This window comes from Pipistrellus hanaki (genome assembly GCF_964339955.1).
Source record: "Pipistrellus hanaki genome assembly, chromosome: 3".
Taxonomy (NCBI): Eukaryota; Metazoa; Chordata; class Mammalia; order Chiroptera; family Vespertilionidae; genus Pipistrellus; species Pipistrellus hanaki.
Genome location: NC_140505.1, coordinates 73,444,275 through 73,456,434, shown reverse-complemented (window position 1 = coordinate 73,456,434; position 12,160 = coordinate 73,444,275). Strand labels below are relative to the sequence as shown.

Genomic DNA, 12,160 nt, shown 5'->3' with positions numbered 1-12,160 from the left:
AGGAGGCGCGGCCCTCGCAGCTCCGAGTGCTCGGGGACTCCGTTGTCCGCGTGAGGAGAAGCCGGAGCCCGGCCGTTCTCGCCATCGCCGCCATGCAGGCCCTGGAAGACGGCCCGTGCTTCCGCCGCCTCCCCAATCCCCGCGGTGGGAGGCGGCCCAAGAGGATTAACAAACCCTCCGTCTCGGCCTTTTTCACGGGCCCGGAGGAGCTGAAGGACACGGCCCACTCGGCCGCGCTGCTGGCGCAGCTCAAGTCCTTCTACGACTCCCGGCTGCTGTGCGACGTGACCATCGAGGTGGTGACGCCCGGCAGCGGGCCCGGCACGGGCCGCCTCTTCTCCTGCAACCGGAACGTGCTGGCCGCCGCCTGCCCCTACTTCAAGAGCATGTTCACCGGCGGCATGTACGAGAGCCAGCAGGCGAACGTGACCTTGCACGACGTGGACGCCGAGTCCTTTGAGGTGCTGGTCGAATACTGCTACACCGGCCGCGTGTCCCTGAGTGAGGCCAACGTGGAACGCCTGTACGCGGCCTCCGACATGCTGCAGCTCGAGTACGTGCGGGAAGCCTGCGCTTCCTTCCTGGCCCGCCGCCTGGACCTGGCCAACTGCACCGCCATCCTCAAGTTCGCGGACGCCTTCGGCCATCGCAAGCTGCGGTCGCAGGCCCAGGCCTTCATCGCCCACAACTTCAAGCAGCTCAGCCAGATGGGTCCGATTCGGGAGGAGACTCTGGCAGATCTGACCCTGACCCAGCTGCTGGCTGTCCTGCGCCTGGACAGTCTAGACATCGAGAGTGAGCGGACAGTGTGTCACGTTGCCCTGCAGTGGTTGGAGGCGGCTCCCAAGGAGCGGGGTCCCAGCGCTGCGGAAGTCTTCAAGTGTGTCCGCTGGACACACTTCGCTGAAGAAGATCAGGATTACCTGAAAGGGCTGTTGACTAAGCCCATCGTGAAGAAGTACTGTCTGGACCTTATCCAAGAGGCTCTGCAGATGCGATATGGTGACATGAGGTACAAGTCTGTGGTGCCAAGGCCAGACGGCAGCAGCAGCTCTGTTGCATCCACAGCAGAAAATCCACCCCAGAGGCTGGGCATGTGTTCCAAGGAGATGGTGATCTTTTTTGGACATCCCCGAGATCCTTTTCTCTGCTATGACCCATACTCAGGGGACATTTACACCATGCCTTCACCTTTGGTCCGCTTGGCTCACACTAAAACTATCTCCTCCTCAGCTGTCTGTGTCTCTCCGGACCATGACATCTACCTAGCTGCCCAGCCCAGGAAAGAACTCTGGGTGTATAAACCAGCTCAGAATAGTTGGCAGCAACTTGCAAATCGCTTGCTCTGTCGTGAGGGCATGGATGTGGCTTACGTCAATGGCTACATTTACATCTTGGGTGGGCGAGACCCTATTACTGGGATGAAATTTAAGGAAGTGGAATGCTACAGTGTTCAGAGGAATCAGTGGACACTGGTGGCTCCTGTACCCCACTCCTTCTATTCCTTCGAACTAATAGTGGTTCAGAACTACCTTTATGCTGTGAACAGTAAGCGCATGCTCTGCTACGATCCTAGCCACAATACGTGGTTGAACTGCGCTTCTCTTAAACGTAGTGACTTTCAGGTAGCCTGTGTCTTCAATGATGAGATCTATTGTATCTGTGACATCCCAGTCATGAAGGTCTACAATCCAGCCAGGGGAGAATGGCGGAGAATTAGTAATATTCCTTTGCTCTCAGAGATCCACAACTATCAGATTGTCAGCTGTGGCCAAAAGTTGCTCCTCATCACTTCTACCACCCCACAGTGGAAAAAAAACCGGGTGACTGTGTATGAATATGATTCCAGGGAAGACCGTTGGGTTAATATAGGTACCATGTTAGGTCTTCTGCATTTTGACTCTGGATTTATTTGCCTCTGTGCTCGCGTTCATCCTTCTTGCCTTGAACCTGGTCAGAGTTTCATTACTGAGGAAGATGATGTACGGAGTGAGTCTAGTAATGATTGGGACTTGGATGAATTCAGTGAACTGGACTCTGAGTCAGGAAGTTCAAGTTCTTTCTCTGGTGATGAAGTCTGGGTTGCACATCAGCAAATTTCACAAGATCATTAGGGTTCTTTGTAAATATTTTGAGATGTTTCTACTGCTATGTAATCTATCCTTAAAAAAGTATTCTTTCCTTTTTCTGAAAAACAAAATTGACTAGGACCGCAGATTTGGTTTAGAAAGGCTAATGTTTGAATTACTTATGTTACAAAATTTAAACAGTCCATGAAATCAACCTATATAATAATTTGCTATGTTAAAAGTCGAGATTAAAATATGGAGAAAATGAACTATATAATTTATTAGAATGCTTGGTGTGCTTTTTTCATTGTTCAACTATTCATTGCACCAGTGGATTGTATTAATTAGTTGCACTGTTTATATTTTGGTTATCTAATATAGTCTTCTGTTAACTTTTTAAATTCTTTTTAGTGCCTGCCACAAGAAATTTAACTTTTTAATTTTTAGAATAGAAAATTGGACTAGAAACTTCATTGGCTTTTGAAGGTTTATATTTTTCCTTCAGAATAATGAAAGTAATAGATTTAACAAATTTTAAAGTAGTCTTTAGTATTCTAAGTTAATATAGTTTGTTAAATTTGGGTTGGTTTTCTTCCCTTTTGCAAAGGAAAAAAGTGAACATATAAAGCTTACTGAATAGTGATTTCATTTTAATATAGTGCAGAATGAAAGAGGTCACTGAAAGTAAAAAATAAATCAATCAGTCATGATTTCATTGTTTTAAGAGAAATTTAGCTTCTAATTTTGAAATGTAAAATGTATTTTTGCTAAATGTGACCATTTTTCTATCTTAAAAGACATCATTCTTGTAGTGTCACCAATCATTTAAACACCCTTTTAAACAAAAAATTTTAAAAATAGGCGATTTATAAATTCATATTTTTCATATATAAGCTGATACATGTTCATTGAAACAGAGAAACAATCCTTTTCACTGGACAAATCCTTGGGTAATGTACTTTTTATCCATTAGTCGTGGCCTTGTCTTAAAAAGTTTATATGCTCTTCTAAAATATTTTGGCTGTATAATGTTGGTGTTTGTCTTGGAGGATTCTTCAGCAGGAAGTGATTTATTCTTTACTGTTTTGTGAAGTAATACTGGTTTTAAAAATATGTATAAGCTAAAAAACAGTATTTTATTGAGATCAGTAGTTACTGTGTCCAATAATAAAATCAAGGGCCAGCAGAGAACTTTAAAACTTTAAGCTGTAAATAAAACTGATCTTTGTAATGTTGAAATATTCTGTCAGTTTTGTAAGTTACTATAAATAATTATGAGCCTGAAGGTATTTTTATATTAAAAGTTGACAAAGAATATATGTGGATAATGGCATTTGAGGCCAATAGTGAAAGTATATTTCCTCTAAAATATTTCCCTAAGCAGTGATATATATGGTTATTTTATTAGGATATTTATATCTGTTCTGTATTTTTCAGTGAACCAACACTCCAGTCTTGGATTTTTATTTTTCACATTTATTTATTTTTTTGTATCACCATGATGTGTAAGGGAAAATCCAAAAATAGAAATTAAATTGCACAAAATTGACATTGATAATACAAGAAAATATAGGTGCTTATCTTTTTTTTTTTTTTTTTTTTAATATACTTTATTGATTTTTTACAGAGAGGAAAGGAGAGGGATAGAGAGCTAGAAACATCGATGAGAGAGAAACATCGACCAGCTGCCTCCTGCACACCTGCTACCGGGAATGTGCCCGCAACCAATGTATAAGCCTTTGAGCGGAATTGAACCTGGGACCTTTCAGTCCGCAGGCAGACACTCTATCCATAGCCAAACCGGTTTCAGCAGGTGCTTACCTTTTAAGAGCATCTGTACATACATGATTTTCATAATTGTGATAGATGGTGTACATATACAGATACCTATAGTCTATAAATTTTTTTATACCCACTAAGAATGATCTTGAATTTTTGTTCAATAACATACTAATTCCCTGTCTCTGTTAATTCTCTAGAGACCAAATGCTAACATTTCTTATACCCTGACATAGTACTGAGGAGTGTGCTCTGGGACGAGGAATTGAATTTTGAATGAAAAAAATAGAGGTAGAGAAAAATGATTAAAACAAAACAACATACTTCTTAGTCTTTTTTTTCTTCTTAGTCTTTTGAATGGCCATTTGATGAATCCACAAAACATTCCTGCTTAACATTATTTCTAGCGAAGTAAAGTAACATGCTTTAGCAGCCTAAGACTAACTGATTCCATTGATAACAGATGTGTATAAGCACCGTTTTGAAACCGACAGAGATCTCACTATAGTGTTATTTTTTTGGCCAACTTTTTTGGCTTAACTTTGTTTTGTAAACTTGAAATAGGACAATGCTTATCTCAACCATATTATCCATCTGCAGAATTAAGGTTTGCAACAGATTGATAAGACAAATTCTCTTAAGTTGTCATTCTCAACCTTTAAGTTGGGTATAAGCTAATTAGTAGTAATGCATTGTTTTATAAAGATTTTCTTGGGAAGGATTTTGGTTTTGTGAATGTTTGTAAGAATTAGGGAGTAGATGTTAATCATTATTTTAAAGATAAGTGATTTGTACATGATTAGTTACAAATAAAACTAGCACTAGAACCCAAGCTATCTGATCTCTTAATTTAGTGTTTCTGCTAAACGTGTGAAACTCTTAGTTATGTATTGTGTGACACAACTAGCAGTGTTGAAATCCCTTCCTGACAGGAAAGCACCTTCATCTCAGTTTTACAATTAATTGGCACATTTTTAAACAAATGCTCAATGTCATTTTCAGGACTACTATTTCTAACATTTAGAATGATCTTAATTTTTTTTTATTTTTATTTGTGTGCCTCTAGTCTGAAAACCTTAGAGAATCCTAATTATTTCAATACTTTAAAAATTCAAACAATAATTGTCTGGTGTTTTCAAAAGGGTAAAAAGACTAATTTTAGCAAATAACTGTGTGGGGTTTTTTTTTGTTTGTTTTGTTTTGTTTTTTGCAGATAATGTGTTTAATTTGAGTTTAGGATTAAGTTTAAGTTGTAGTTTGCTACTAACTGCTCATTAAACTAGGGACCAGTGTTTGCCTGAAATTATTTAATTATAATTTATAACTCATTTATCGTGTTTTATGATTTTTTCCTCATTTCGGTACAAATTTGTCTTAATGTTCATAAACTGGAAATGTAAAAAGTTTGCAGCAATATGTCAGTCCCCTGAACTTTAAAAGAAAGTTTACTTGTTTTTGTTCTTTTGAAAATATATTGATTTAGAGAAAGAGAAATATTGATGTTAGGGAAAAGCATCAATTGGTTGTCTCCTGTATGCATTCCAACCAGGGATTGAACCAACCCACAACCGGGGCTTATGCCCTGACCAGGAATTGAACTGATGACCCTTTGGTGCGTGGAACAATGCTCAATCAACTGAGTCACACTGGCCAGGGCTAAAGCTTACTCGTCTTTGTAGTCCTGAAATGTGATATGTGGACCTCTATAATCTGCTTTAGATATGAACTCTTGGAATCGTTTTATGTTGCATGCTTCTTGACTGTTTTACTTTGCCTCTGTCCTCATCAGATATCTCCTGTAGCTTTTTTATTTTTTATTTTAATAACCTTTTTCTTTAACCCAATCTATCAAAAATGTTATTTTAACAAGTCATCAATCACAATTTATATTCTCACCTCCAAAACAATTTTAGCTGCTTGTAACCATATCTTTTTTAAAAAGTGAGATATTCTACGTTCTTTCTTCATATTAAGTCTGAAATTCTGTATTTCACACATATTATATGCAGCACACCTCATTTTGCATGAGCATGCTTTAATAGCTGTCTGTGGCTACTGTATTAGACAGCTCAAACCAAGATTATTTTGCCTTTTCCCTAAAACTGAAGTAATTTATCTCAGTCCAGGAACCTGAGGTCCTGGCCCCTAAAGATCTTCATAGCCTCTTAAACATTTCAACACCTTTTCATCATTACAACTTTAAAAGAATATTCATTATAGCAAGTATGATAAAATAAAAATGAAAGTATTAGGCAAAAATGTTAATAGAAAATATGGCTACCAATCTTAAGAGAATTCATTGATAATCTATTTTTAGAACCATCAAGATGATTAAATATATGCAAAACCAGTTATTTTTTAATGAGGAAAAAAATGTACACAGAAGCTGCCAAGTTGGAGAGTACCAAATAGGCAGTGGGTTTTGTGCTCTCTCTTTGGGCCAGTTGGTTACCCGGATATAGACAGATAGGCTCAGTTAAGGTAAATGTTGACCTTGTCAGTGAAGATACCTGCCTAGGAGGCGACTACCCACCATAACTGCTTTTGGTTAAAGTTTAATTTCAGACCATCTTGTGGTTATTTTAGGATCCTGAGTCTGCAAGACTGCTACGCAGGCCTTCCCTGAGCCTGTCTGGTTAGCATGTGGCCCTTTTGTCCACAGCAGCAAAGTTGTTTGCAATCTCCTATTCCTGCTGAGCTAGGCCAATGGGACACCCTCTTGGAAGAATTTTGGCAGGAAGAAGGATTGCAGGACTCTCCCCCAACCGAAAATCTAAGGAACTGATTTAGACAGAAAGGGTTTTGAGCAAACCCACACAAAACACTTAACATGCTATAAGTCGGGTAGGGAATACCTGGCCCTCAAAATCATTTGGTCTGGCCCTGGCAAGCATTAGGGGTAAGTTAATTAAAAGTTTGACCAAATATAGTAGGCTAATTTTTAATTTGATAATTTTGTAAGGCCCGAGAATGATGTTATAAATGCCCAATGGCCGTTGGCAGAAAAAAAGTTCCCCACCCTTCTTTAAATAAAGGGGAAAAGGATGCCTTTGGTCTACTCCAGCATAAGCACACTTCCACTAGTTTCCAGTAAAATAGGAGCGCCAACATAGCATTTTCGCTTTCATAGCACTAACACAAAACACAGCATACAGTACTTTGATCTTTAAGTGAGTAATCATGAAAGTTCCACTATTATATCCTCTTAGGTTAGCCTGAGTATTCATCTATAAAAACATATATATATATATATATATATATATATATATATATATATATATATATATATATATAATATATACTTTTTGCAAAAATGCTTAAAAGAAAGTTCTAAAAACTGTGGGGCTACATCAGGACCAGCAGAAAACATAGAAATACAGGGACTGCAAATGTAAAAGTAGGAATTATCACATGGAGCTTTTAGGTAAAGGACATCTTTCACTTGGTGCCTATAGCCAAGACTGGATAATAGGAGCTCCAGAAATCTCAAGACAGGCTACTAGTTTGAGTAACACCTTAGATAAATACTCCGAAACAGTAAAAACCCCATTGAGGCTGGAGGACTGAAACTTGGATGTGTGGGGGGAAAAAACTGCAAATGCTCTAAAAGATTCATGCAGAGCCTGCTGGGACAAAGAGGGCCGGTGGTGATGGGTGCTGGCACACAAAAATGTATACTGGGGAAGGCCCCCCCAACTGGAATGCTGGATGTGGACCTGCTCCGAAGGAGCCCAACACAGAAACCCCTGAAAGAGGCATCTACTTGGGGAGGAATACCAGGTTATTCTGGAGAAATAGGTTCCAGGAGGGTCAGGTAGTTTTCCTTCTTGGACCCATCAATAGTTAATGCAGCGTTGCAGAACAGAGCCAGTTTTTCCAAGATCTATTCTTTTGTCATTGGCTGAAGCTTCTCCAGTGCACTGGGCTGCTGATGTCCAGAACAATCTCATTACTGGAGGTGGGACCTAGCGTCACACATAGTTCCGCAAAGCTGGCATAGAGGATAATTTACACAACGAAGTCACCCCAACCTACTGCGTAAGTCCAGTCCCCGGCCGTTTTCTGCTCAGTAGTCCTGAAACATTTAAATGCCAGAAAAATCTGTAAACTTGAGCTGCCGCATGTTTACATGTTACCAGCCATTTCATGGTTCTGTGACATTTTGTGAAAGCCACCATGTTAAACCCAGGAGTCAGTTCCCACAACTCTTCTTCAATATACTTTTCTAGCAAAGAAATATATTTGCTAAAAATGGGTGTGTAGGTAAGTTTATTCTCTTCTCTATCTTCTAACTCCTGGTAGTACTTATCTATGAATTTTCTCTAATAACTGAAACTCATCATCAATGATAATGTCCTCTAAATATCCAACCACAGCATAAAATTCTGCATTAGAGGAAGAGAAAGACAGTGTGAAGAAGCTCTTTTCTTATAGAGCAGCGATTTTCAACTGGTATGTCACAATACCGTTTAGTCAGGGACACTGACTTCTTTCCCCTTTGATTGTCAAATAAAAAAGTGACAACAGCCCTACCTGGTTTGGCTCAATGGTTGAAGTGTCAGCCTGTGGAAGAGTTGCAGTCCTACTCTGGTCAAGGTCACATACCTCGGTTGTAGGCTTGGTCCCCGGCCCCAATCAGGGTGCATGCAGAAGACAGTCAATCCATGTATCTATTTCACATAGATGTTTCTCTCACTGTCCCACCCCCTTCCTTCCACTTTCTCTAAAAATCAATGGGGAAAAAAGATATTGGATAAGGATTAACAATAAAATTACAACAGCCAACACAACAATAGCTGTTCAGTGTGACTGCCCTCTCTTGAACCATAAATATTCAAGTCTTATAATTATGGCGTCCATCACCTACACTGCCACATACACCTGTGTGCACTTGCAGGCCTGTTGGCCTTCTATCCAGCCTGAGGGCAGGCCCCAATCTTAATTCTGCTTCACAGGGCATTAATTGGCAAAGGGAAAGCCTGGCCACTAGGCCTAACAGCCACACCTTGCTGCAAGTGCTTGGGAGAGGCATCCTTATTCTGGGCCAATATGTAACTAGTAAAAATTCAAGGGTTCCTTCTTCTAGAATGCCGAAGCAGGATAATGTGGTATAAAAAACAATCTGTGCTACACCTTCTGTCTGGCTAGATTGTATTACATGCCAGTCAAAATGATTTGCCGGGACTCCAAAGACTCTCATCAGCCTAGGGAAACCCAGAAAAAGGCAGTATTTTCTGATATCTTTGGCAGATAATTCCAGAGAGGGCCAGGACTCTGAATAGCCACTTGAAATAGATGAAGTTGGGGGATAAAAATGTTGAAAAAGAGAGACAGGTGAAATAACCTCAGTTAGGGATTATAGTTCCTTGTGGCAGACTACAGAGGCAGTAGAATTCCAAAGATGGGAATGTTGAGGCCCTAGCATAGGGGTGTCGAACTCAATCAGAGAAGGGGCCAAAATCTAAAATCCAGCCTAAATCGCGGGCCGAATGGTTTACTGAACAGTCATAAACTGACAATGTCATAAACTGACAGCGGAGTGCAGTGATGACAGCGCGGTGCGGGCCACATTGCAAGGCCTGGCGGGCTGGATTTGGCCCGCGGGCCATGTGTTTGACACATGTGCCCTAGCATGTAATTTGACGTAATTCTAGGATGCGTGGGCAAGCTTGGGATGGGAACAAGCTGGCAAAGTTGGTAAACATCAGATTTTGAAGGCTTTGTGTGCCATGCCAAGGAGTTGACTCCTTGTGAATTTACTGAGAATTTTAAAGTAGGTACTTGACTGCCACAACCTGCACAGCTAGGATTCAGGATCTGAAGGGAGAGGCTGATGCACAAATGAAAATACTATACAAGAAATATGAATTTAGAAGGCATGGGGCCAGGTAGAAACCTCTCACACTTTTTATTCAATTTTAGATACACATCTTGCCTTATCCACTTTTTATTCAATTTTAGATACACATCTTGCTCTCAGTAAAGCATGGCGAACAGCAGACAGACCGTCTCTAAGGCCAATAAAGATTAGTAAAGATCAGTAAGTTTCAATAAACATTTACTTTGAGGCTATTAGGGTCAGGAAACTGCCTTGAGCCACCGCTATCTCAACAGAAAAATGGTGCTTGGCATTAGCCCTGCTAACGCCCAAGGTCCATCGGCCTTCCGCGGTCCTTGATGAACTCTCCTGAGAACATCGGTAGTGGATGGCTTCCCGCATCTCCCCCTTTTTGTTTTCTTAATAAATCTTGAAAAGTGTATGCCATCTGTAAGGCTTGAGTCCTTTTAAGACTCTTCATTCCGCATCTGCAGACTAGAAATAATCATATGAGAACAAGAATGAGACAGGCAATAGTGGTTATGCCAAGAGGCAAATATAAGGAGATCCAGTGAAAGGGATTAAACTCTTTCATGTCCTTTTTAAATTGCTGGCAGGCATCTAAGGAACTAGTTCGTAAGTTTTCCTGGGACAATTGTATAATATGCTGTTATAATTCTAAAATATCAAGGGTTGCGTTACCTTTACTCCGAACACCAAGAAGGTGATTTTTAGTTGATTCCCCAGGGTGTAGAGTACTGTTATAGGGGACGGGGGTAACACAAATCTGGGAAAAATTATAATGACAGTGTAAGGATATTCTTTGCTCTAAGCTGTGGATTTTATCACCCATCCATAAAACTGTAGATTTTAGTGCCAATAATTCTATTTCAAACTGGCTGTCAATTCTTTTTTGTATAGCCATGGTCTTAGTTATATTTTCCTTAACTTGTTGTACAAACAGAAGTTTGAACAGTTTGTACCAAGGATGAAGCAGCAATTCTAGAGCAAAGAGTCCTGCAATTAATATTCCAAGAAATCTTTTTTGTCGTATTAAGATTTTTACCAGGTCATGTAACAGTTGGTAGGTTTGATGAGATTCCCAAGACTTGGTTAGGTTAGTAGGAACCCAAGAGAAAGCAGATTGTTTTAAAATCGTGAGGGAAACTTTTTGGAATATAGAATTAATACAATGGGACAATGGAATAGTGTGCAGCCTATGTGTGACACCTCATACAAATGGCTTGTTGCATTAAGGCGCATCTGGATGGGGCCTGAGAGGAGTACAAAAGGATCAGATACACAAGTGGCGGCAAATACTGCCTCGTTGGGAGTTCCCCATAAGGTACGAATGGAATTATCTGAGCTATAGTTAAAACTATACCGTTTTACAGGTGCAAGTGCAGCAGCTAATTTCCATGGCATGTTTTGTAGAGGCCAATTATCAGGTTGTAATTGAGATCCAACAAATCCTCCTCCATACAATGAGATTGAGTGATTAGCTTCAACATATAGATAGGATATGTTCCCCTTCCATTTCAGGGTGCAATACACAGACCCGCAGGGGCTCCAATCCACAAAGGAAAAATTGTTATTAAGTTTGCTGCTGGAGGGGTGGTCACTATAACATTCTTGCTAATTAATTTCTTCCTCAGTGGGGTGCCATTCATAATACTTTTTACATAATGGCTTAGTGTGTGTGGGGGGGTGTGTGTCTTAGTAAGGTAACATTTTCTGTACCCCTCCCAGGAGCAAGTAGTGATAGTAGATGTATTTGGGCTTTTGCTTCCCCTTCCTTTGATGTCTATGCTAACCAGAAATCTCTCTTTAATTCTACACACAAAGGAACAGTAGTTGGATTCTGTGTCATACAAAAGGGGAGCTGGGTGGTGACACCTGTGTAATTATGTTTCACCCAGATACTTCCTTGTCCCACCTGTGGTCCCCCTGGATGACCGAGGTCCTTGGTATTATTGGTGACTACGCTAGGGGGGGATCAGCCCAAGTAAGGTGTCTCACCCATGGGACATAAGTCCAATACACTTTCCCAGTTGCCCCTGGTAGTATTACCACACAACTGATGGCTGCTAGAATGACAAGGAAGACTTTCTCAGGTGTTCTTGTAAGGTGACGAGACGTCTCACTTTTGGCGGAACAGTCCTGATTTTTAACCATTTGTCCCGCAACCCGTGGCATTTTAAAAGTCCCAATTTTTGGAAAGATTGGAAAGATTCTTTCCAAAAATCGGGACTTTTTTTTAAAAACGCCGCAGGACGCAGGACAAATTGTTTAAAATCGGGACATCTGGTCACCTTAGTTCTTGGGTTTTAGTCTCCTCACAAATTCACTCAGCTTTCTGGACTGTCTTCTTCACCATCCCCCAGGTTATCTCTGGACTGTTGGTCATCTGTCTCATTCTCCTCCCACTCCTTATCTTCAGCGAGTTGCTTGAGGCCACTGCTATTTGTGGCTGGAATAGTCAATTGTCTGCAGC

General features: G+C 40.7%; 1 protein-coding gene across 1 annotated transcript; it reads left to right on the top strand.

The window, feature by feature from the left end:
- KBTBD7 (kelch repeat and BTB domain containing 7) lies at positions 1-5,125 on the top strand. The gene has a single exon (XM_084878379.1). The coding sequence runs from the start codon at positions 93-95 to the stop codon at positions 2,112-2,114; it is 2,022 nt and encodes a 673-aa protein (XP_084734505.1). The 5' UTR covers positions 1-92; the 3' UTR covers positions 2,115-5,125.
- The last annotated feature ends 7,035 nt before the right edge of the window (positions 5,126-12,160 follow it).

Bases quoted from the DNA above. Each gene is read 5' to 3' on its own strand.
- KBTBD7 (XM_084878379.1), top strand. From the start codon at position 93: ATGCAGGCCCTGGAAGACGGCCCGTGCTTCCGCCGCCTCCCCAATCCC.